Source organism: Aspergillus lucknowensis (assembly GCF_044049455.1).
Source record: "Aspergillus lucknowensis strain CBS 449.75 chromosome Unknown BJX67scaffold_34, whole genome shotgun sequence".
NCBI lineage: Eukaryota > Fungi > Ascomycota > Eurotiomycetes > Eurotiales > Aspergillaceae > Aspergillus > Aspergillus lucknowensis.
In genome coordinates this window covers 283,072-305,259 of record NW_027263578.1, presented here as the reverse complement: position 1 = coordinate 305,259, position 22,188 = coordinate 283,072, and the positions used below count along the sequence as shown (strand labels likewise).

General features: G+C 52.4%; 9 protein-coding genes across 9 annotated transcripts; 5 read left to right on the top strand and 4 right to left on the bottom strand.

The window, feature by feature from the left end:
• Window positions 1–211: 211 nt before the first annotated feature.
• On the top strand, window positions 212–2,093 carry BJX67DRAFT_190064 (microfibrillar-associated 1 family protein). The gene has a single exon (XM_071025322.1). It carries the CDS (start codon window positions 375–377, stop codon window positions 1,902–1,904), a length of 1,530 nt encoding a protein of 509 aa, XP_070884177.1. The 5' UTR covers window positions 212–374; the 3' UTR covers window positions 1,905–2,093.
• BJX67DRAFT_190063 (trafficking protein particle complex subunit 5) lies at window positions 2,094–3,319 on the bottom strand. The gene is made up of 2 exons (XM_071025321.1): window positions 2,833–3,319; window positions 2,094–2,772 (listed from the first exon to the last, which is right to left on the bottom strand). Exons 1-2 carry the CDS (start codon window positions 3,111–3,113, stop codon window positions 2,283–2,285), a joined length of 771 nt encoding a protein of 256 aa, XP_070884176.1. The 5' UTR covers window positions 3,114–3,319; the 3' UTR covers window positions 2,094–2,282.
• A 1,739-nt stretch (window positions 3,320–5,058) lies between these two features.
• Window positions 5,059–7,083, bottom strand: BJX67DRAFT_359479 (putative NAD+ kinase). Its single transcript, XM_071029687.1, has 4 exons — window positions 6,959–7,083; window positions 5,902–6,901; window positions 5,571–5,847; window positions 5,059–5,515 (listed from the first exon to the last, which is right to left on the bottom strand). Exons 2-4 carry the CDS (start codon window positions 6,848–6,850, stop codon window positions 5,359–5,361), a joined length of 1,383 nt encoding a protein of 460 aa, XP_070884175.1. The 5' UTR covers window positions 6,851–6,901; window positions 6,959–7,083; the 3' UTR covers window positions 5,059–5,358.
• Window positions 7,084–9,556: 2,473 nt separating this feature from the next.
• On the bottom strand, window positions 9,557–10,353 carry BJX67DRAFT_189971 (uncharacterized protein). The gene has a single exon (XM_071025320.1). The coding sequence runs from the start codon at window positions 10,132–10,134 to the stop codon at window positions 9,601–9,603; it is 534 nt and encodes a 177-aa protein (XP_070884174.1). The 5' UTR covers window positions 10,135–10,353; the 3' UTR covers window positions 9,557–9,600.
• Window positions 10,354–14,826: 4,473 nt separating this feature from the next.
• Window positions 14,827–15,837, top strand: BJX67DRAFT_383185 (uncharacterized protein; the record flags this gene model as incomplete). The annotated part of the gene is made up of 1 exon (XM_071033399.1): window positions 14,827–15,837. The coding sequence occupies one exon, from the start codon at window positions 14,827–14,829 to the stop codon at window positions 15,835–15,837; it is 1,011 nt and encodes a 336-aa protein (XP_070884173.1).
• A 439-nt stretch (window positions 15,838–16,276) lies between these two features.
• On the top strand, window positions 16,277–17,724 carry BJX67DRAFT_383184 (rRNA-processing protein LAS1; the record flags this gene model as incomplete). Its single annotated transcript, XM_071033398.1, has 4 exons — window positions 16,277–16,396; window positions 16,455–16,594; window positions 16,673–17,185; window positions 17,253–17,724. 4 exons carry the CDS (start codon window positions 16,277–16,279, stop codon window positions 17,722–17,724), a joined length of 1,245 nt encoding a protein of 414 aa, XP_070884172.1.
• Window positions 17,725–17,937: 213 nt separating this feature from the next.
• Window positions 17,938–19,834, top strand: BJX67DRAFT_359470 (beta-lactamase-like protein). Its single transcript, XM_071029686.1, has 9 exons — window positions 17,938–18,084; window positions 18,165–18,252; window positions 18,308–18,379; window positions 18,438–18,471; window positions 18,537–18,744; window positions 18,829–18,920; window positions 18,991–19,125; window positions 19,173–19,199; window positions 19,255–19,834. Exons 1-9 carry the CDS (start codon window positions 17,985–17,987, stop codon window positions 19,336–19,338), a joined length of 840 nt encoding a protein of 279 aa, XP_070884171.1. The 5' UTR covers window positions 17,938–17,984; the 3' UTR covers window positions 19,339–19,834.
• A 68-nt stretch (window positions 19,835–19,902) lies between these two features.
• On the top strand, window positions 19,903–20,732 carry BJX67DRAFT_189814 (putative mitochondrial inner membrane protease subunit 1). The gene is made up of 2 exons (XM_071025318.1): window positions 19,903–20,379; window positions 20,479–20,732. The coding sequence occupies exons 1-2, from the start codon at window positions 20,020–20,022 to the stop codon at window positions 20,650–20,652; spliced, it is 534 nt and encodes a 177-aa protein (XP_070884170.1). The 5' UTR covers window positions 19,903–20,019; the 3' UTR covers window positions 20,653–20,732.
• Window positions 20,350–22,177, bottom strand: BJX67DRAFT_359466 (mitochondrial 54S ribosomal protein mL38). The gene is made up of 2 exons (XM_071029685.1): window positions 21,588–22,177; window positions 20,350–21,537 (listed from the first exon to the last, which is right to left on the bottom strand). Exons 1-2 carry the CDS (start codon window positions 22,120–22,122, stop codon window positions 20,813–20,815), a joined length of 1,260 nt encoding a protein of 419 aa, XP_070884169.1. The 5' UTR covers window positions 22,123–22,177; the 3' UTR covers window positions 20,350–20,812.
• Between the last annotated feature and the right edge of the window lie 11 nt (window positions 22,178–22,188).

Sequence of the window (22,188 nt, the reverse complement as noted above, 5' to 3'; positions counted from 1 at the left end):
CTTAAGATTTAGCGGAGTTGGCTGTGTAGTCACGGTTGGATGTTGGATGTCCGGTTCAGACTTTGGAGACTTGGAGGATTGCTGCGCGCAACGCGGTGACGCGTGCTCATGTGACCTGGCTGACTGTGGTTGAAGCTACTCACCGCCCAAGGCCAGCCGTGGCAGAATTATCGATGCGAAAGGTCCGTCATTTGAAACTTGAGACTTTATTCCCAGATTCTGTACGTTTGCAGTTTATATTTCCCTACGCTTGGTCCGAAAAGTGAGTATTATACAGCGGATGGCCAATTAACCACTACCATATCTCCCCAACCAATCATCCCATCCGGTTACCCCATCTCTTTTTCCGTCACGATACGTGATAACCAACCACAATGCCACCCCCCTTCCCCTCCGCGCACCGCGGTATGACCGCAAACCCCTTGAGACCTGTTCGCCGCTATAGGCCCGGAAAACCCGTCGCCGAGGAACCATCGTCGTCCGAAGAAGAAGAGGAGGAAGAAGAACAAGAAAATGAGGCAGAGATCAGAGAGCAAGAACGGAAGAGGTTAGAGGCCCAGAAGCGAAAACAGCAGGCGCCGAAGGCGAGTTCGTTTCCGGCTGCGGCGGCGCGGGGGATTACGAGGGGGGTTGAGGGGGTTAGGATTGAGCAGGAGGAAGAGAAGGAGGAGGACGAAGATGAGGAGGGGTTCGTGACGGAAGAAGATGAAGATGAGGAGCAGGGGTTTGGGGGGGTGCCGAAGGAGGACGTACATGTCCCTGCGGGTGTACCTGTTCGCGATACGGGGGCAGCGCAAGTTCCGATTCCCTCCGGGAAGGTGGCTACAGCGGAAGAGGAGGAGAGCTCAGAAGAGGAGGAAAGCTCAGAAGATGAAGAAAGTAGTTCGGAGGAAGAGACTCCCCGGCGCGTTCTTCTACGACCTACATTCATTAAGAAGGATAAGCGGAGCAACGGAGCACCCGAAGCACAGGATGGACAGGGTACAGCTGCGGATTCACTAGCCGAAGCGGAGGCCCGAAGAGCCCAGCGACAGGAAAAAGCGGACACTCTCGTCCGGGAGCAGATCGAGAAGGATGCTATCGCGCGAAGCGCAGCAAACAGGGCCTGGGATGATGACGAGGTCATGGCGAACGAAGAGGCGCAGATCGACGATACGGACGGCAAGGACCCAGAGGCAGAATATGCAGCGTGGAAGCTCCGCGAGCTGAAGCGCATCAAGCGGGAGCGTGAGGCCATCGAGGCGTCGGAAAAGGAACGCGAGGAGATCGAGCGGCGCCGCAATCTAACCGCCGAGGAACGCGAACGCGAAGATCAGGAATTCATCGCGAAGCAAAAGGAGGAGCGGGAAGCGTCTCGCGGCCAGACGGGTTTCATGCAACGGTACTTTCACAAGGGTGCTTTCTTCCGTCCGGACCTTGAGAAAGAGGGTCTCGACCAGAGGAATGTCATGGGCGCTCGATTCGCCGACGACGTCGCCCGTGAGACACTACCGCAGTACATGCAGATTCGCGATATGACGAAGCTAGGAAAGAAAGGTCGAACACGGTACAAGGACCTGCGATCAGAGGATACGGGGCGCTTCGGTGATGGGTATGATAATCGACGGCGTCAAGATGGTCCCCCTATCGGTATCACAGACGAGCGGTTCCTACCTGATCGCGGAGATGACAGGCCCAAAGGGCCTACCGGTGCGAATGCGTCTGCAGTGCGCGAGAGACGCAGGTCAAGATCACGGTCACCGAGACGAGACCGACGAGACGATCGGAGAGAGAGGTACGACGACCGAGATCGAAACCGGGACCGCTCGCCAGACCGATATCGACCAGATACCAGCAGACGGAAACGGAGTCCGTCGCCTTACGAGGATCGCGACAAGCGGAGACGAATGAGGAGTGTTTCGTAGCGGACGCTCGCTCAATGTATTCTATGGCGTTGTGGTGTACATTTACAGCGTGGGCGGCCGGATTATGATGCATGACATATCAAGGTTTTTGATTTTACTACCACTTATATCTCATTTTGCATGAGAGAAGCTCATGGGGCTTCGATGGGTATCTTTGACTTTGGAAATGTAGGTAGATCCAGGTTCACCTGCAGGTATGCACAGCTTGGTCTTCCCTGTGTCGATATAAACCGCGGTGTGAAATCGTCACCGGGTAGATAATCTCTCTCCCACCATCCGACCTCCCCTGATAAGTCGATATTAAACAGGCTTTGTACGGCTGCAACATGCCCGCTTTTATATGAAGTAAAGTCCCTTCGACCCCCATCTCTAAACCGATTATTTAACCCCGGCTCTCTCCAACACCTTCTCTCTCTCCATGACACTTTCCCCAAACCGCAGAAGGAAAATCGTCCGACTGGGCCACATCTCCGTCGGCTGGTTATGAGCCGTGACCTTTGCCTCAAAGCCACATCCATCGCACACACCCTCAATAATACCCGCCACAAATGCAGCGCAATTGAGCTGGTTCATCTCCTTGGGCACACTGATATAGGTATTAACAAGCGGATCATTATCCGTAATCATGTATTCGTTGGGTGTATCTGGGGAAACGGAGTGTTCGAGCGCATCTGCGGGGCGGTTGAAGAGGAGGCGCCAGAGTGGGCCGTGGATGAGGTGTAAGAGCGGGAGGATGCGGAGGGGTCGATTAGGTGGTGAGGCGGAGGTTGAGGAGCTTGAGAGGGCGGAGGAGGATGAGGTGGACATTGTCCTGTAGAAGAGGAGGTCGAGGAGTCTGAGACCGAGGGGGTATCCTTGTTCATTTAATCTGTGCAATTCCAACTGTCAGCGACGTCGGGTCTAGCCAGTTACGATGGACGAAGAGTACCGTCTCTCTAAATCCTGTATACCCGTTACCCTCCTCTGTGCGTACGTCACCATCTCGCCGAAGAGAAAGGCGAAGCTCGCCCGACTGAGCTCCGCATTCCGACTCCGATTCAGGTGTCTATCGTAAATGGTTTTGCGGTTTGAGGGGACGCGCAGTCCCGGGGTTGTTTGTGAGGGTGTCTGGACTTGTGGTGCAGGTGACTGCATCTCGCTCGGCGAGGATGCATTCTGTACATTGTTACTGATAGAGAGCATCGAGGAATGTCGCGGGGGGTGCGCCATGGCTGTTATGGCTTGGTGGAGGAGAGGGCCGGGGGATGAGGACCGGGGGGGTATCGGGGCCGCGGGCGCGTGCAAAAAGAACGAGGTATTTTCAATTGGACGAGTTATACATGGCTTGGCTGTACCCACAAAAAGTGTCTGACTCAACTAGGACAATAATGCCTCCGCAACAGCGAGAAAATGAATGGGATTCGATGATGTTGTCGCCGCATGGAGCCAAAGTTGGGTTGGCCGAGCTTTAGAGCCGGAGATCACCACGGCAGAGCATAGACACAGTCCGCGCAGTTTCGGGCCAAATGATGCTTTAAAGAGTTTCCTGGTCGTCAATTTATAATTTGATTTCTTGTCTTGCGCTATTCACTCTCTTCAAGATAACACACTCTAGCATTAACCCATAGCCGCGTACATTCGCTGCCACACGACCCCAACCATCTCCCGGAATCTATACTCCCTAAGTGGAGCCTCGGAACCAGACCAGACCCCCGACCAGGAGAGAGTACATACATTTGTACACTCTTCTAACAATGGACTGGCTCCGCCGTCTTTTTACTGGCAAAACCGCCGAGGAACTCGAGGCCGACAAGCAGAGGAAGAAACGAGCTCGTGCCCGTCGAAAGCGCGACCGGGAGCGTCGCGCACGTGAGGCAAACTCCATGCTCAAATGGACCAAGGGCCGCCCCTTTATGGGGTACCCAGGTCAGACATGGAAGCCTTGATCGATTCGAGATTCGACGTTTGAAGTTACGGCCTGGCCGAGGCCGGAACGAGCGGGCTGGGACGAGGAATGCATCGACTTGTCCGTTTGTACGGTTACCTGGAGAAACTGTTTATGGCTGGCTCCGAAGCCTTCTCTGTTGCCTTCGGTATCGTCAACAATAAGTGCTTTATTAGCAAATAGAATCACAATACAACTCACCGATGAAATGGCGCCGCGAACGAAATCCGAATGGACTCTGTCAGGGTTAGGAACCTAATGAGTGTGTTGGTTATGGAGGCTGGTCTCGTTCGCTCCCTCCACAGCGCATTCCTTTGGCGTTGGGAATCTCATATCGGATACCTATGGAGGGTCGACGGAGACGTGGTACCGTGAGGCAGATGTACTAGTGTATAAGACACAGTCATGTGGTCTTGATGTATCATGATGTACAACACAAGAAGACTGTGACAGGGAGAAGCTATACACTCAAGGGCGTACGGATCCGAAATATATTTAGTCAATTCTTGCTAAACCCATGAGATCCAGCCTACATCATAGCCAGATATATCGGAAGTCGTAGCAGCCTCAGTACCTAGCTACTATCCAAGTTGACTAGCACTCAGGCCGACCCCTACGGTACCTAGGTATATCCGTATCCATATCAATATCCATATTCAATCCCCAATAAAACCCGCAAGCTTGAACTGACGGTCCAACCAGTAGGAGGTACGAGAAAACCTAATCCTAACTCTTCAATCCCGTCAGCAACGCCCACAAACAACGAATGCCCACGAAACAAAAAGGCGGGAAAAAGTTGAGCAAGTCAGACATCCAAGGAAGTAATGCGCACAGAGCACGTCTATGATGGGTTCATGGCGACGGCTAGCGTGGAAACTGCGAATGTGGAATGTGTTTTCATCATAAGGGAGCCCCCGAGAAAGGGGATCTTTGCTCGATGGGGTAGACGGGAAAGGTTGAGAAGAAGAGAAAGGGAGGGAGTGAAGCTCTTACCTGTGTTTTGTTAGTTCGGGGAGTTGGGGCGCAGGTGCAGGTGCTGTTGCTGTTGATGCTGGGTAAGTATCAATTAAGCAGTTGGTATAAGCGAGATTGTTGTGATATAGCTGAAGTCTGATGGAAGCATTATTCCCTATCAATTTGTGCCCACTATTGTTGTTGTTGTTGCTGTTGCAAAAATCTGCTGAGTGGTGAAGAAGAAGAGAAAGAGCGGAAAAAAAAAAATTAGTGGTGGGTTTTTATAGTTACAAGTTCTGCCTCAGGCTACGATGGAAACCAGGCGCGACTCTTCTAGAGCTCTCAATGACAGGGCTCCACTGGATAACTGAGCAATAGGTCACTTCAAAAGTAACTTGTACACATTGGTACGCAAGTTTTTACCTTTAATTACCAAGTTGGAGTCTACGGGAACTCATACGGCTTGGTGCTGTGGGAGATATAAATCGCTCGTGGTTCATCCATTGGTATTCCTAACCCCATGCAAACGCAGTCGAGATTATGTGGATATTAAGAACACTTGCGGAGATTCTGTCACTAATGCATAGCTTTCTGTCTCTGCCGCGTGTTCCAATTTAACGTCTTCGAAAGACTGTGCATCCAGTCATCACCGCGACCATCATGAGGTAATACATTCGCAAATGGATACCGCGATGCTGAAACGGTTAGATAGTCGCCAGGAAGTAACTCGATCCTGCCAAATATTAGTATCGGCAGTTTTTTCACATGATAATATCAGGGCTCCGTACCTCTGTCGCCCATCGAAGCTCGCCCACGAGCTCGTTCGAGCGTCGTAGGGCACACCGACCCGGAGTACGACTGTGTCGGGGAGGATAATCGGGCGGAAGGAGAGGGTGTGTGCGCAGATTGCGGTGATGAGGATGACGGGGTTATCTGGGTGTGAGAGGGAGCCTCCTGCTGCCATGTTGTAGGCTGTTGAGCCCGTTGGCGTGGCGATGCAGACGCCATCGGCTTGCAGTGTTGTGAAGTGCTCGTCGCCGCCGAAGAGTTCGATGGATGACATGGCTGGTAGATTAGTATCTTGTTTAGCAGGTGCTTCGGGGCGTCACCATGACTTACTAGGATTTGGCCCTCGGTCAACAACGACGTCGTTCAAGATATGTGCAACTCCGTCTGGCCGATGGCTTGGTTTCCCGTCCGTTTCTTCGCCGATTAGTTCCTCGACTAGGTCTCGATGCTTCTTGCTAGCTGGGGTTTCCCTCGGGAGTGGGTTACTCCTCATGGTCGTGCATTCGAAGCGGAGTCTTAGACTGACGACGACGCCGTCCCTGATAGCGCATTCTAGGATGTTCTGGTAGTCGTTAAAGTCGAATTTCGTCAGGAAGCCTAGCGAGCCCAGAGAGAACGATAGCACCGGCGGTACGATATGCTGGAACAACCAGCTCGTGTACAATACCGTCCCATCGCCCCCTAGCGTGATGACAAAGTCGAATAGATGAGCCTGCTCGCTCGCCAGCTTGGGATCCCAGAACTTCAGCCGTTCCTTTACCGAGGGATCCTCCTCTACCAGCCCTTCGTAATCGAACTCCGGATCGACCTGGAGCTTGTTCTCAACGTAGACGACGTACCGTGTCACCCGATTCTTGGATAGTAGCCATTGGACAACCTTGCGCGCGGATCCAATCACAGAACGATCACCCGCCTTGGTGACCAGGAAGATTGTCTCGACGTTCAATTTGAGCCGGATGCTATCGAGCTTCTTCGACAGATTGCGCACGTTCCACGCCATATCGGACAGTTGTTTCTTCGTCAGTTGTCGCGATTCGACCTCGTTCAACGGCGACTTGGGCCTTCTCTCCACTGCTTTATGCTCCCCTTCCTCGTCTTCCACCGCCACATCGTGAACAGCGGATTCATTGACCACATCCGCCTCAAGCCTTGACTGGCCCCTTGATATCCGGATGTTTGGGATTTTGGCGGGCGCGAGACCTTCACCTGCGATGAGGGAGTGGACGAAGCATGCTGTCGCTTCGTCTGGTCGAGCGGAATGGCTGGCGTTTTCGGCCATAACAAGGGAGGCCTTGCGACGGTGGCTGTAGGTTCTTGGAGGGAGCAGGACCTATCGCCAATTCAATATCAGCTGTGTATCTAGAATAAGAAGGATTGAAGTGTATACTTCGAACTGGCTATGACTGTCTGGATAGGTCTCCTGTTCGCCGTGACTCTTCACTTTGTCAGCCTTGTGAAAACCTGGGTTATCGCCGGGGTGCGAACGAACAATGTCTTTGGAACAGCGTCTGTCCATGATTCTGTCGTGGACTCATATGCGCTAACAGGTGTCTGCGCGATGTTGTTTACTTATCGTGAGAACGGCCTTCTTGTCCTTGTTTTCGAAGTTCGTCGCGGGCTGCGTGGAGTTGAGCAGTCGATGACGTCGCTCCACCGTGCGAACATCTGGCCGTCTTGCATTGCTCTTCGAAGAGCGACACTTGCGATTCTGGAAATAGGGTGCTATTTATCGAAATATATGATGGCCGACAAGCTATATTGATGATAGAATATATTGTCATTCTAGAGAGCAAGGCTGAGGGGTTTGACGGCCAAGCTCTAGCTACTGTCATCATGGCCAGCGTTTACAGTTTAGATCGGAGATCGTCCCTCATGCTACGAAGCAGGTCAAGGGTATCGATAAGACGACGCTTTGTGCATCGGCACGGGAAATATCACCTTCACCGAGCTGTTTGTCGCTTTGCCGTCTCATTTCTTACGTGGGAGGAAACCTGGTGTCTTCAGCCCCAGAGCTGGAAACGTAAACTACATGGCTGGCACTTCCCCTGTGGTTGCTGGTGCTTATGATTGATGATCAAAGGCACTGCGGTGACGGGATTCTAAGCGGCCTCCTTCGGAAGTGACTCTGGCTCAGAAGCTCTGGACCCCTGTTGGTGGTCATCTGGGTCAGTTGGCGAGTCTGCTGGAGAGCGAAGGGGCTGTGTGTTGCGGATCCATCCCTGCCATCAAAGCGTCATTTTGGCCGTCTGCATGTTACACCTTCTGGTGGCTCATGGGGCGAGACTCGAGGTCAACTCCGGAATCAGACCAGAGACGAAAAGAGGTCTCACTCCACCCCATGCGATCCGATGAGCGGAGCTGCAGTACCACCCCTCACCACCCCTCCAAGCACCAACGACCCCGGGTCACTCAATCATAAGAGGCCGCTGTCTCCTGGTCCAGTTCGGTGATTGCTCGAAGCGAGAGTCAAAGGGACGACTGCCACGAGCCGGCGCCTGTCCGACCACAGAGTCTCGCTCTTTTTCTCTCACGATTCACGACTCAGGATTGTCCAACTCGCCAAGGGAGCATCGAGAGTTGGGCCAGATTTAGGTTCAATAATAAATTAAGTCTCCCCCATGGCTGGAGAAAGCCGCAGCGCCGAATTTTTGTTGGAGTCGATCGGCGCGTGGGAGCTTGCAACGTGCCAGCCTTCGAGCCACTGAACTCTTGGGGTTCCACTGCCCTTTCGCCCCTCGTCTTGACATCAGACGACTTCCTGTGAACGGAGATGCGGAGGTTCGAGAACGGAGGTCATTATAATATTGATGAGACGGCGAAACCCGGACGCACGGGGGCCAGCACTGTTCCCCGTTGTCCGCCTCGTGAGAATCTGAAGCGAGCTTGTTGCACTCTGCATTGTCCTCTGTTCCCCGGCTCAACCACCCAACCGTCTTGCCCGACGGACTTGTTTGGAGGAGTCCTCAAGAACGATGTGGCTATCCGAATCTTGGTCGTGCTCAACCCTGGAGACTGTCCATACTTTCCTGATCGGGGATTATATCAGAAGTTGAGTCGCGGCCCGGGATCCAGGATAGACGGATCGGGAACCTCATGGATCCTGGATCCTGGGCCGCGACTTCTTTGACCGACTGTTTTACTTTTGATTTGACCCCACCAATGAATGAGAATCAATCTCCTTTGGACGATTCCAGATTGCATCAAAGAGGATTTGATTGATGCCGATGCAAGCGAAAGGAATCCCAACCAGCAACAGCCCTCCCAATGCTTGTGATATCTTTATGCAGGCGACAATGTGCTCCGGACCCCATCCTTGTCTTTCTCCTGCATAGTGCGCATAAACCGGGGGCTCTGACAATGATCCAAAGGAAGTTCGAATTTCTCCCTTGAAAGGCCTAAATAGCCGATTTGCGGATTGCTTTTGCCGATGAACAAAAGCAACTTGGACCTCTCTCGAGTCTTGACTCAAGAAAATGGGGTGGCTCCACTTGATCTGCTGGCCAGTGCAGCCAGGATTGAAGGCTGTCTTGCTTGTGATCCTTCTTCCTCGTAACTTAACCTTGCTTTCTGACCGGAGTCTGCCTCCTGGCGAAACCGGCGTTTGCTCAAAGTTGCGATGTGGATTCAATAATCATGAACTCGCTGAATGACCTGCGTCGAGGGCTCAAAAAACGAAATAAATTGTGCCTTCAAAATGGCGGTGAAGTTACAAAGAGTTCTTTGGAAGCCTAATCTGGCCAAGTATCGTGCTGCACCCCATACTCCATCCTCAAGTTATCGCCTGATGGAGTCGACGACGTTGGTCATGTGGCTTGGCCTCTGGAGTGTCTGGAGCTGTGCTTGCGTTGGTCCCCTGTTCGAGTGTGCTTCAAATTTGCCACTATCACACTTCCTCCGTATGGAAAGACCCAAGCTGAATCCTTGGATCGTGGCGAGTTGATACTTCGGGCATGAAAAGGCTGAACTTTGTATGATCCATCCGCGCGCCCGAGGCTTGACACTTGTCCATGCCCCGTAAACATGATCAAATCATGAACGGGCAGATCGAACTTTCTGTTGGATCACGAAGACGCGCAAGTAAGGAGTCGAGGAATACAAGATAGTTTGACCCGTCACGGCTGCCGGGAAGATTCCGTCTCTTATAAGCGTGGAGGGCTCCAGCGAAAGCCGGCGCAGACGACTCAGGAGTGAGATGAAAGCCTGGCGCCGGTTCCTACACGTTGGATCATCTCTCGAAAGTTGGACTGTGACCTGTGCCATGACAGCGCCACAACATCTGAGCTCGAGATTAAAGCACAAACTTGATCGGTCGGAGAATCCCGCATTCATTGTCACGCAATTGCTACCTGACATCCGCCGCGGACCACGCCTCCAGGATCCCGAGAGGTATGCGAGATACCTTCCTTGACTTCTTGTGACCATGGCTGGGGGGTGGGGGCTGGGCGATGGGTTGGAAAGGTTCGGACCCTGAGGTTTGTTTTCCCTTCTTTTCTTTTGTTCTCCAATCTCGCCAGAGACGAGGTGAGGATTGTTCAGAGAGCCAGTGCATCTGCAGGTGGCCATGAGTCAAATAATGGCATACATTGCATACATGCAGATATCCTGCAGAAGGACCAACCAAGTACACGGTCGTTCCATTCCACCCAATGAGAAGACCAGGTGCAGCTGCCTCGGATTCTGAGAGCTCTCGTCCGCGGCTCTGAGCGGAAGGGCGCGGACGAACCTTGAATAATGCGCATGCCGTGTCCGTGTCGCATTCGCCCCTGTGCCCGAACTTGGGGGGGGGGGGAGTGTGGAGAGGAAGTGACGGCAATGGAACAGGCAATAATTATACAAGCCATCGCAATCAACCCAACCATCATTGATGCAGAGACGACATGTGATATCTCGTCGTCAGCGCTGGGAGTCCATGCCCAGGGCGTCAGGCAGAGTCCATGAAAACAAATGATCCGTCTCTGGAACCCAAAATAGGGACTGACATGCCGCTAAGGTAAGCCAAATCAATTAGCGTCAGTCTTCCAACCTTGATTGTTTCCCCTTTTTGACTTTTTCCTGTCGATTTCTACTTTTTTTTTTTTTTTTCTTTGGAGAGGGAGTTCTTGAACCTGAAATCCTCGGGTGACGCTCGGGCCAGGTTTGGCGAGCAGAGGACCCGAAAAATCCACCAAAGGATGGACTCTGTGAGATGTGGATGGGGCCAAGACACCTCGCTTCGTCTCCGATTTTCCCGTTGACAATGTCGCAGCTGAGAACCATATCCGAGACGAGCTGTTGCCAAAGGTGTCGCGATGTCTCAGGCACTGCAACCGTCTCATAACGGGGCTCGGCTTGGAGAATCGCCTGGGATGCTCGTGTCCTGAATCACCATGCCGTTCTTATTGCAACTATTATTATTATGATTGTTATTATTTTATCATTCTGGGTTTCATGTGGACCTCGCTCTTTTCAGAGAACTTCTGGATCAGATTGGCGGTTGGTTGGAGCTTGGCGGGGGGTGGCTTTTGAGACTGACGTCTGTGGGCAGATCCCTCCACTTTGGAGGTTCCAGCTGCACAGTTCACAGCTTTGCAAGGAACGACGAATGGGATTCTCTTGACCAGCTTTTTGGGGGTTGCATGGATTTGTTAAGGCTGCGCTTGAGACTGGACGAGGATGTTTCTCATTTGTGGGTTCTGGTGCTGCCTCTTAGACACTCCTCCCTCAATTTTCCAATAATATTCCCGAAGCGCCAGAGGCAACGCTGGCTGACGACGGTTTGTTGTCCAGGGTTGCATGCAGGCTGAAGTGATGATTCATATGAAAACGATCGGCGCCGTAAGGACAGGACTCATGGGGGTCAGCAGAAAAAGGAATGTGTCCACTTTGCTCCCTCGCCTCGTCGCTTGCTGGGCTTGCAGGGGTACGATTCAAGAAAGGCTCTCCAAGGCGTGTCCCTCGAAGCCACAGGCTGGAGTTAAACCCATGTTGTGTCTGCAAGCGACAACCTCAGAATTTGGGGTCCACTTCGTCCTCAGGTAAATGGCAGGTTGATTCCTTGTTCGGAGGAAGGGGGACCCACATGCGTTGGCCCTTCTCTCTCCTGCTCAACTTCCCAAGCCTCTGACTCGGCCCCGGGCCTTCTGGAATTTTGTTCTTCTCGCGGCTGTGGAGTTTGGGCCCGCACATGCCTTCCCAGCGGTTTCCTTCCTGGAATCTCCGGCCTCTGATTTGTAGGACAGCCGGGTGATGATCTCAAGAGTCAATTGTCCGATTAGTCCGTCCATTAGTGTCGATTCCATCACATTATTCTGGTTGCACGGAAATTTTTGTTTTTTTATTTTATTCCTTTTTTTTTTTCCTTTTTTTTTTCTTGTCGGTCGCCCTGGGAGCGGCTGGGGAAACGCCCCTAACCGTTTCGACCAGGGGCGGCAGAGGCACTGAAAAGAACGCGGTTACTGGCCGACAGCGGACTCAAGAGAGAGAAAAGACTGGAGGTTGAGAAGGAGGAGACGGAGAACTGCTGATGTGGCCAGCCAGGCGGGGCGTGGTGGTTCTGGCAGCTTGAGATAATTCCTTTTTTTTTTTTTGCGCTTTCATCTGCTTTGCACTGTCGAAGAAAGCCGCCGATGCGCCTTCAGGCACCGAAGCGGTGCGGGAGGAGGACGCAGTCTCTTTGCGGTTCTGTTGCCTGATATGCATGCACCTCCGCAATCGTCCCTCGTACAACGTTGGCTGGGAAGAAGTGTGGGAGTCTCAGCAGGGCAGAGTCCGTTGACGTCCATGCGGTGCAGCTCGACTCGTAAGCTACTCTGAATTTACTGTGGCATGTTTCCCCAAATGTCGTGCCAATCTGACGAAGCTGTGGCCCTCTGGAGACTGGAACGAAACTTCATCACTTCAAAACGCTTGTAACACCCCACTTCGTCGGCTTGGTTTGGAGAGAGTCCAAACTTTGGGTGCGACCGGCGGTGGCTGTCTGCGCCCAATCTTCCATGCGCTCCTCACACTCGGCCTGATGGGGGGAAATGAATTTTATCGTTCTTTGCCCCAGTTTGCGCCTGTGTCATGGAGAAGGGGAACTGCGAGAAATATTGGGAAGGGGTGACGGAGAGCTCCACTGAAACATTCGCCTGGTTCCTCAGTCCCGACAGAAACAAAATGCAGGCTGCTCATTTGCTGGTGGTGTGAAGGACGCCGCCTCTGGCCGTTGACTCCATTGGGTCCTGGCTCGCCGGCTTGGTTGAATACGGTATCAGATGTGGGTTTATCAAAGAATGATCACATCATTCTTCCACACGGATCATTGCCTCCGCCATTTCCGGGTTGGTAATCCCCCGATGGAGCATCATATTCTTTTTCAGCTGATTCTGATGCACTCCTGAGGGGGATGAAGCCAAACCAGGTCCACTACTGGCGAAGAAACACAGCAGCCTTGAGGAAACGCAAATTGGTTCCTCAATGCGAAACTTGGAAATGATAGCCACACCAAAGCACGGGTCCAGAACAAGGGTGGAATCCGGATTGAAGAAGGTTTGAAAGCATTGTGGAGGGAACGGTTGACTCCTTGGCCATGCGCCCGACACAGGAGAAGCTGACGGGATGGTCTGTCTCTTGACCCAAGTTCGAAAAAGACCGTGAGTTCATCTGCCTGAACTCTCCCAGTCTTGACGACAAGAGCGATTCGACGGGTTGGAAACGGTGAACTTGTGGGGACCAATCCGAGACCATCGAGGGGGATCAAGGCCTTTCAAGCTTGAGCGGGCCAGGACGGAGCGTGGAAAAATAATGCAATAATGACAACAATGGTGATGATGAATTCGGATTTCACAGGAAGGATTCTGGTCACGCAGACGCTGACCGGCAGCGTCGGCGATCAGGTTCTGGATAGCCAGCAGCAGCACTGGAACTGATTTGCCTGGGCCCTGGGAATCATTCTCGGCTTAGTCAACGTGGGCTGGTTCCGTCTTCAATTTCGCAGGCTAACTCAGGACGGGCTAGGCGACAGCAAAAGCCATACTTTATCGGGTCATCGCCCTGGTCTCTGGCTTGGTGGCCCCGTTGAGTGAGAGGCTCGTCCAGGAGTGGTTTTGGTTTGAAGTGTCTCCTTCGTCCTCAAATTCCTATTGTAACTCTCAACGGCGGGTCTGTGACTCTGATCATCCCCACCATCAAGTTCGATCCTCTTCCTCTCCCCAAAACATGGCTGTCATCAGTCTTGTCGTCTCGTTCCAGAGCCCAGACAGGCAATTGCCGCTTCCAAGTTCCAACCCGTGGCTCTGGAGTCTCGCATGGGCCCTCTTTGCTCCATCGGGCATCTGATTCCTCACCACACCTGCCTTCATTCACACTTTCCGTTCCCTTCCTTCCTTCGCGCCTTCCTTCCCAAGTTGTCCCAGCGCCTTACTCCCGTCTCCTGTTCCCACCACCATTTCTTTGCCAGTCTAGTCCTCTTTCGGGGCGTCAACGTCGTGTCCAGGTCGTCTCGTGGAGCTGGGCGGATGGGGGATCAGGAATTCTGCGCATAATGAAGCTGAACCAGGCCTCCGAGTCGTGTTCCACCCTTGACTTTTGGTGTCATTTCGAAATTTTAATTTTTTTGTTTTATTTTATTTACCGCCTTATAATCTTTAATTTCTGCTTGTTAGTCATGCTCTGGCCCAATTAACATCCTCCATTCTCAACCAGAAACTTAGCTATGTGCGACTTGTATGGAACTTGCTTCCTCGTACCTTGCCTCAGCGCCTGCTTGACAACCCCCTGTGTCATCTTTCATTGTCAAGGCTTGAACCCCAGTTGAAGCTAGAGGTCCTTTGCAGACGGGTGCAGTCACCCATGGATCCACTCCGTGGCTGATGAAACTATTTCATATCGGCCTCCTTCCCTATCCTTCAATATCAAGATCTCCTTCCCACCACTATCATAACGGTGCCGACTTGGACCTTACACACTCTTCCCGACTTCAATTGATTATCGATCTCTTCCTTACAAGTTTCCTGTCTTGATACCTCATTCCACTTCCTCCTCTCTGACACCCTTCGACTCAGCCGTATTTGTTTGAACGACATGTCCGGCAGCTGGCAACAAGGAGCCCCCTCTGTGGGCTCGCAATGGATTCAAGATTGCCAGCCATGCATACCTCCATCAACCTTCAATGACTTGGTCTATGCCTTGCCCAAACCAAGGCTGAGTGGCCGTATCACGAAGCCTCGTAGCGCTGGTAATAGTCCATCTTCTGCAGGCAGACGAAGGACAACCACACTGCCTCACAGTTCGCCAATGTACCGCCAACTCCCAAGCCAGGAATATCAGACTTCCCTGAACGCCGCTATTCTTGCATCCGCGCTCCAGAATGGAAGGCCATCTCGACCCATCAGCTGGCATCCGGCATTAAGACAGCAGGAGTACCGATCACACTTCTTTTCACCGACTACGACTGTCAACTCCCGCAACCTCCCGGCCACCCGGGCGTACCCCCAGCCGCGGCAAATATTGACTGGGGCCTTTGAAGATGAAAGTGTGCTGCAGTCTTTTGCCTCTTCAGGGATCTCAACCTCGCACATGGAGAGCTTTGGTCTTTCCACTGCCGACAGCCACTTGCCCATCCAACATCCAACTAACTTGCAAGTTTCAAATCCCCAACTTGACGGGGCTTCATGGAATGAGCCTACGTCGGGCATCCCTTCCGATGCACAACTAATCTCGAACGAGTGGCCGTTTGACATGATGTCTATAAACCAGAGCATCTCGTCTGTCGGAGCCCCAGCCTCTATAAATGGAAGTGTATCTTCGCCAGGTCGCTTGACTGAGCCTGACACACCCGACTTACTTCCTATCCAACAATTTGGCGATTATGCAGACGGTCAGTCAGTGTCAGTGCTCGAGAAGCCCGAACCCGAGGACGAACTCGTCGGGATGGGCTTATACAACCACCCAGAGTCCTTCGCTGAAGGTCCTTCCCTTGGAATGAACGGTAAGGGGCTGAAGCTGGAAGAAACATTCACGCCATCTTCGGATAATGAGGCGGACGAGAACGACGACGAAGATGACAAGCAACAAGAGTCCGAGGAGACCCTAAGCCGTGTCAACAACAGTAGCCAGACTCAGCAACGGATAGCCCCGCTATTCGAAGTGAACAAGCAGCCCAATAAACCAGCTGAAAGCATGATGCAAAAGTCATTTTTCTTCGAGGATGATGTTGGTTTGCAGCAGCGTGTGGTCACCGACCCCCAACAGTCCTTCAATATCGGAAGCACGTCATGTATGAATTACGGATACGGATGGATTTGAGTTGGCCTTGCATTTTCGTGTTTTCCCCCCTTCATCGCAGAGCGTGGAGTTTTTGAATTTTGCAGCCTGGGACAGCATTTGCATAGCATACAAGCAGGGGATACCCAGGAGTGGTATTCAAGATGATCACCGTATCATTTACGTATTTTATTAGGGAATATCGAACAGTTCGCAAGACGAAACTACTAGAGGATGTGAAGTTGGTATTGAATCCCTGGAGAAGTTCAGAATCATGTTTCGTTGGCCATTCAACTTGAAGTTCTTTACTCCAGTCCATACTCGTAAGTTGTTGCGCCGGGTAAAATTTCCGACAAATCACCATCGCGTTTGGCAGAATCGTCGGGAAGGAAGAACTGTTTCCCGTCCATAAAAATCGCAAGCGGATACGCAGCGAACACCTTATATGTCCCCTCCAAATTCCCTAAAGAAACATAAAGCCATGGCGAAAGTCATCTTCACGCCATGGAAGCATCGCTCCGAACTCCTCGCCGTGCGAGGCCAGTTCTACCCGGCTCCCGAATATGACGGACCAGACATGCGGCCCTGGGCATGCGCAACTGTACGTCTCTTCTACCTTCTCTACATAATTTATCATACAGATGCTGATGAACTTGTAGGTCGGGGCGTGGAAGTTGCGCGGGAACCTCCCACACCCCGTTGAAGCGACCGCCCTCCTCACAGACGCAATCCTGCACGACGATGCGCGGAAAAACTCCGTCTTTTCGATTCGGGCGACGTACTCGGCTGCGTTTTGTCGGTAGGCACTTTCATTGCATTGCGCCTTTGCTTAACTCATCTACTCACTCACCGAACCATAATGCTAACCCCAATATAGATTCGTAACCGGCCTAGTCGACTCAAAGCTCTACACGGGGGGAGCACGCAAGACCATGTTCGCGCGGGCGATGGAACTCGGTCTCCCCGCTTCGTTTGTAGAGTTGCGCCATGAGGCGACGCACCGCGAGTTGCCGAGTCTGACGGTGTTGAGGAATTCGACGCAGAGGTCATTGGAGTGGCTGTGGGATTTCTACTGGGGGAGGGCTGATACGTGGACGGGGATGCAGGCTGCTTGTGCCATTGGGCCACCGGTTTTAGATGATGGTTCTGGCGTTGATGGTGAAGAGGCGTTGAGGCGGTCTTTGAGGGGGCTTTTGGGGTCAGTTGATGGGGAGGGGCTTGCTGGGGATGGAGCTGGTGCTGGGCTATCAAGGAAGAAGAGGAAGGTGCAGCGGCGGTTAGCTGGGGTTGCGGACCGGGTGATTTCTATCCTTCGGACATCGGAGGTGGGTTCTGTGGCGCTTGCGCAACTTTTGCTTCGGGAGGGGATTTTGATTACGAAGGGGCGAAGGTGAGAATACTTGACTCGCTCCTGGTACTCGATACGTCGTTTGTGGGAACCGCTAACAGGCATCTAGACTGGGTGACTCTTTCGCAGAAATAATCACGAAATGGGAACCGCTTCTGCAGATGATTGCGGAGGGGCATCCCCCTTTTCTTGCTACGTTAATAGAGATGATGGTGGATGAATTGGCTTTCTCGACTTCACCGGACCCCGAGAGGGATTCCTATTGCGAAGGCGTTTATACTTGGCTGGACCATATCCTACGATCAACGCGATGGGAGTCGCAAAGGCGAACGGTATCATATTCCTATCTCCTGGCCGTTTGTGAGGGAAGCTCGAATCATTGGACGAGCTTACTGAAGAAGAACATTGACACAGAAGGAAATAAACTACCTGAGATTCCTCCGAGTCGTGGCCTTCTCTCGCGCCAGGCATCTGATCGAGACCTTACCCTACAGGATCTCGACGAGGATCTGAAAACGTTAAGCAAATATGGCTGGGAGACTGCGGATACCTGGGATAGCCGGCCTTTGGGGATAGCTTAGCCCGAAGATTCGTTCTCCTTAAACTCTGCACATATATACCCGAATATACCTAATCATACCAGCTCAATACCATCGTTCAGGGCAATGTGTAGTATTCCCCGGGCCTCTTGAGCTACTTGTACTTTTCACGGTAAGCCTTGGCGCGCAACACCAACGCCACAGTGGCTCATGCCTTCCAGCCTATGAGGTAATCCCCATTGATGCACAACGCCTGTCCCCGCATCGAAACAGCTCCTCCTTTCTTGAATCCGTAATTGTCGATGAGCTTCGCAAGGGCAATACGGCCATTCCCCAAGGTCCTTACCGCGAAATCACCGCCGCCCCACTCCAGAGCCATGCATATCCAATCGCTTCCTATGTGTACGTGCCAATATTGCGGACAGAACTTAAAATGCACGGGACGTTGTATGAGCGTTGACTGAGATGCTTATCTGTGCTAGGGACGGGGAAGGGCAATAACTATGCCTACCTGGTGACGGATGAGCCGACGAAGCAGTCCGTTATTATTGATCCGGCTAATCCGCCTGAGTGAGTATTACTTCGCTTGTTCGAAGATGTACGGATTGGGCTGATCCGCTGCTAGAGTGGTACCTGAGCTAGAGGCTCAAAGCAAGGCGGGGAAGATCAATCTCACGGCTATTGTAAACACGCATCAGTATGTAGATGTTGGAAATTGAGGTTTCAACCGAATCAAACCTAACTAATCCGTCTAGTCACTGGGATCACGCTGGCGGGAATAATGAAGTGGTAAGCCCGTCTAATTCCCAAGCCAACACTGATAGAACGAATCGCAGAGCTAACGGCTGTCGCAGCTCAAAACCTTCCAAGTTCCGGTCATCGGCGGGAAAGAGTGCCAATCCGTCACGAGGACCCCCGCGCACGGGGAGGTCTTCAAGATCGGAGACCGCATCTCCGTGACGGCCTTGCATACCCCTTGCCACACGCAAGATAGTATCTGCTATTTCATGCAGGATGGCGACGAGAGGGCTGTTTTCACCGGTGACACGCTGTTCATTGCTGGTATGCTCAAATTTTCTTTTAAAGTTTGACTATGCGAGGAGGGGTTATGAAGTGGGTTCTCTGAGATACTTATTCGTGATACAGGATGTGGTCGTTTCTTCGAGGGAACGGCACCGGAGATGCACAAAGCATTGAATGAGACGCTGGCTTCTCTGCCGGATGATACGAGGGTTTACGTATGTTCCCGTTCAGCCTTGATGCGGGATTTATTAAGTTGAAGAGGATGGTGCTAATTATAACGTCTAGCCTGGACACGAATATACCAAGAGCAATGTGAAGTTCTGCCTTACCGTGTCGCAGTCTGAACCTATCAAGAAGCTCGAAGCATTCGCCGAAGCGAATAAACAGACGCAGGGCAAGTTCACGATCGGCGATGAGAAGGTAAGTGGTGACCTGTCCATGACTGGAGACTCAGCTAAGGGTTGCAGCTGCATAATGTTTTCATGCGAGTCAACGTAAGCTATGCTCAATGCTCCTCTGCTACAAGATGCGAGAGCTAATATGACTTAGGACCCCGAAATCCAAAAGAAAACAGGCAAGACGAATCCAGTCGACGTGATGGGCGCTCTCCGAGAGATGAAGAATGCTATGTAGATGGATGCAATCTAGTCCTACATATTCCACACAGCGGACTGAAAATCAAACAGACTGTTGCAAACCACAAATTTCATTCCCAAATACAACTACTACGGGTAGCCTATAAGTTATACAACAATTGTCTCCCGTCATACCACCCAGCCTCCCATTCCCATAGTTAAATGGGGTCCAAGCCGGGCTATCGTTCAGGGAATCTGACCTAGGGCCAGATAGTAGAGGTTCATCTTGCTTCTCTGTCCACACTCACTCGCTCTGGTGTTGAATTTCGGCAGCGGTGAGCTCTAGCAATTTAGAAGCTGATCTACGAGGGTTTGGAATAGAAATGTTGTGATGGATGGGCTAGGGGAAAGATTTCAGGTAGAGTGCAACATGAAGCACTGTCAAGTCCAGATTCAAACGCGACTCAAGTCAGAGTGATAGCCCATGGGATTTTAATTGCAATGGCAATCGTTCTGTCGGTCAATTTCGAAAGGAACACGTCAATGGGGTGTGGATTCTGGAAGGAAGAGGAAAACAAAACCCGCCGCATGGCAAAAAAATTCCTTTTAGACCGCGTCTTCTCACGTGATCTATATCTGCTACGTATTCTACCTTGCGGGAGCACCTCACAACCAGAGCCCGACCAGCTTAATTCCACGCCTTCAACAGACAAATCGACCATAAAATGACCCCGCGAACATGGAGCACGCAATCCGCCACCTCCTCCGCACCACAACCCCGCGCTCCGTCCTCCGCCTAACCCGCGACACCCTCGCGCTCTTCTGCGGAATCACCCTCATCTGGGAGAACCTCGTGACGTTCGAACTCAGCTCGGGACCCTCGATGTACCCGACCATCAACCCTCGGGGGGACTACCTGCTCACGCTGAAGACGTACCGGTACGGCCGCGGGATCCAGGTCGGGGACGTGGTGCGGTTCCACCATCCGTATTTTCTGGGCCTGCAGGGTGGGAAGAGGGTTCTGGGCTTACCGGGGGATTTTGTTTGTCGGGATGACGCGCTTGAGAATGGGGCTGGGGGGAGGGGGGAGATGATTAGGGTATGTTATTTGTATTTGTATTCGCTGCGCTGCGCTGCGCTATCCCTGTGGTATAGAGTTCTTTGCTAATGCGGTTGGGTTTGCGTTGGTTTTGCTTAGGTTCCTGAGGGGCATGTTTATGTGGTTGGGGATAATCTGCCGTGGTCGAGGGATTCGAGGACTTTTGGGCCGATTCCAATGGGGTTGATTAATGGGAAGATTGTTGCGAGGGTTCGGCTGCCGTTTGATGTGCAGTGGGTGGGGAATACGCTGAAGCCGGTTGAGGAGGACTAGCCTGAAGCATCGCGCGGCCTATTTGTCCTTGAATATATGCATGGGTGGAGTTTGGCGCTGGATTTAGACTCAAGGTTGAATATATTCATACATGTATGCTGATGGTTGTACAATACATCTAGGGAAGAACGATGATGGAACAAGACGGGGCATTGAAAGTTTACCGGAAGGTCGAGGGATTCCGTCTCTTGTAGGGGAGCGGCTCGACTCTCTTGCGCCGGAGTTCCATGTCAGCCTCAGGGAAGCCAATCTGCTTCATGACCTCCAGTGTGGTCTCGTCCCAGATGCTTCGGAAAAGGTTCGCTCCAATGGGCTTGAGATGATACCGCGCTTGTAATGTGCGCAAGAGGGTGTTGTCACGGTCAGTCTCGCGGGCTTTGACTGCAGCGAAGTCGAGGGGACGAGCGTCCTTCTGTTCAAGGATGAAGACCGACAATCGGTGGTAGGGGCTGCCCTTCTGAGCGACTGGGGGTAGCCATGGCAAGACGACTTGGGAGTCTGCCGATAGTTGGCCGAGGTCGACCTTGGTGTTGGTGGCCGAGATTGGGATATTGACAGCGAGGTAGTGTGTCTTGAAGTCGAAACTGTCTGCCTCCACGTTGGGGACGTCCGAATCCACAACCGCGATTGTCACTAGCTTTTCTCCGCCTTCAAACATTTGCACATCCAACTTGGGGGGGTTGCTGCTCAGGGCAGCGCTGACGAACTCCCCAGGTGGTACAGGCTTTCTGCCAAAGTATAGTTTGGTGTCCAGCACGGGATCGCAGTGCGGGAGTACATCCGGAATGACTTTCATCTGCGTAATTCGTTGGACGAGAATCTTCCGCCGGTATTCTCTCCATTTCTGATCGGCGAGGTAGCGGTAGATAGGTTTGCTCATGTCACCTTGGATGTCAAATAAGCGTATGCACAGAAATTCGCGGGAACATAAATACCTTCTCCATCCTCAAACTTCTTCTTCACTATAGGATCGTTGATATCTGCGTGGATCTTCAGAGTCTCAAGATGGACCTCCAAGGCGCGCAGCCGAGACAGAGTAGAATTCTTCGACCGCTCATCCTCGGGTAGGGCCTGAATCCTAGCAATCTTCTCGCCGGTCGCTGTAATTTCTTTCAGCTTCTCCTCCCGATCCGCATGTAACACTTTCCGCGCCTCTTGGAAGCATTGGTAAGGCAACTGTTCGAAAGGCAGATTGGCTGAACCCTGCAGCGCAGCACGGCGTCGACGAGATCCTACCGGCAGGATCCCCTGCCGCATCAATCTTCGCTCCAATCGAGGGCTGGACACGAGCGTCGGATCCGGGTTTTTGTAAAAGGGTTGGCTTTTGGCTTCGGTCTGGGCTTCCTCGCGGACAAGGCTCGTGGTCTGGAAGGCACGCGTGGACTGTAGCTGGAGGCTGGGAACACCTCTCGTTGACGATTTTTGCAGGCATTGAATGAGAGGCCTGGAGGCCCGCTCACAATGGGCCATTGTTCGTAGGTAAATGGCGGTCGGGATGAAGGTGAGGGAGAGAGGGTCGAGCTGCTCTGGGAGATG

Bases quoted from the DNA above. Each gene is read 5' to 3' on its own strand.
- BJX67DRAFT_190064 (XM_071025322.1), top strand. From the start codon at position 375: ATGCCACCCCCCTTCCCCTCCGCGCACCGCGGTATGACCGCAAACCCC.
- BJX67DRAFT_190063 (XM_071025321.1), bottom strand. From the start codon at position 3,113: ATGGCGCACCCCCCGCGACATTCCTCGATGCTCTCTATCAGTAACAAT. The intron at 2,773-2,832 runs GTACTCTTCGTC...GGAATTGCACAG, and splicing joins ATACAGGATTTAGAGAGACG to ATTAAATGAACAAGGATACC.
- BJX67DRAFT_359479 (XM_071029687.1), bottom strand. From the start codon at position 6,850: ATGGCCGAAAACGCCAGCCATTCCGCTCGACCAGACGAAGCGACAGCA. The intron at 5,848-5,901 runs GTAAGTCATGGT...CTAATCTACCAG, and splicing joins TGACCGAGGGCCAAATCCTA to CCATGTCATCCATCGAACTC. The intron at 5,516-5,570 runs GTACGGAGCCCT...AATATTTGGCAG, and splicing joins AGCTTCGATGGGCGACAGAG to GATCGAGTTACTTCCTGGCG.
- BJX67DRAFT_189971 (XM_071025320.1), bottom strand. From the start codon at position 10,134: ATGGCCACCTGCAGATGCACTGGCTCTCTGAACAATCCTCACCTCGTC.
- BJX67DRAFT_359470 (XM_071029686.1), top strand. From the start codon at position 17,985: ATGAGCTTCGCAAGGGCAATACGGCCATTCCCCAAGGTCCTTACCGCG. The intron at 18,085-18,164 runs GTACGTGCCAAT...TATCTGTGCTAG, and splicing joins TATCCAATCGCTTCCTATGT to GGACGGGGAAGGGCAATAAC. The intron at 18,921-18,990 runs GTATGTTCCCGT...TATAACGTCTAG, and splicing joins CGGATGATACGAGGGTTTAC to CCTGGACACGAATATACCAA.
- BJX67DRAFT_189814 (XM_071025318.1), top strand. From the start codon at position 20,020: ATGGAGCACGCAATCCGCCACCTCCTCCGCACCACAACCCCGCGCTCC. The intron at 20,380-20,478 runs GTATGTTATTTG...GGTTTTGCTTAG, and splicing joins GGAGGGGGGAGATGATTAGG to GTTCCTGAGGGGCATGTTTA.
- BJX67DRAFT_359466 (XM_071029685.1), bottom strand. From the start codon at position 22,122: ATGGCCCATTGTGAGCGGGCCTCCAGGCCTCTCATTCAATGCCTGCAA. The intron at 21,538-21,587 runs GTATTTATGTTC...TTGACATCCAAG, and splicing joins GAAGTTTGAGGATGGAGAAG to GTGACATGAGCAAACCTATC.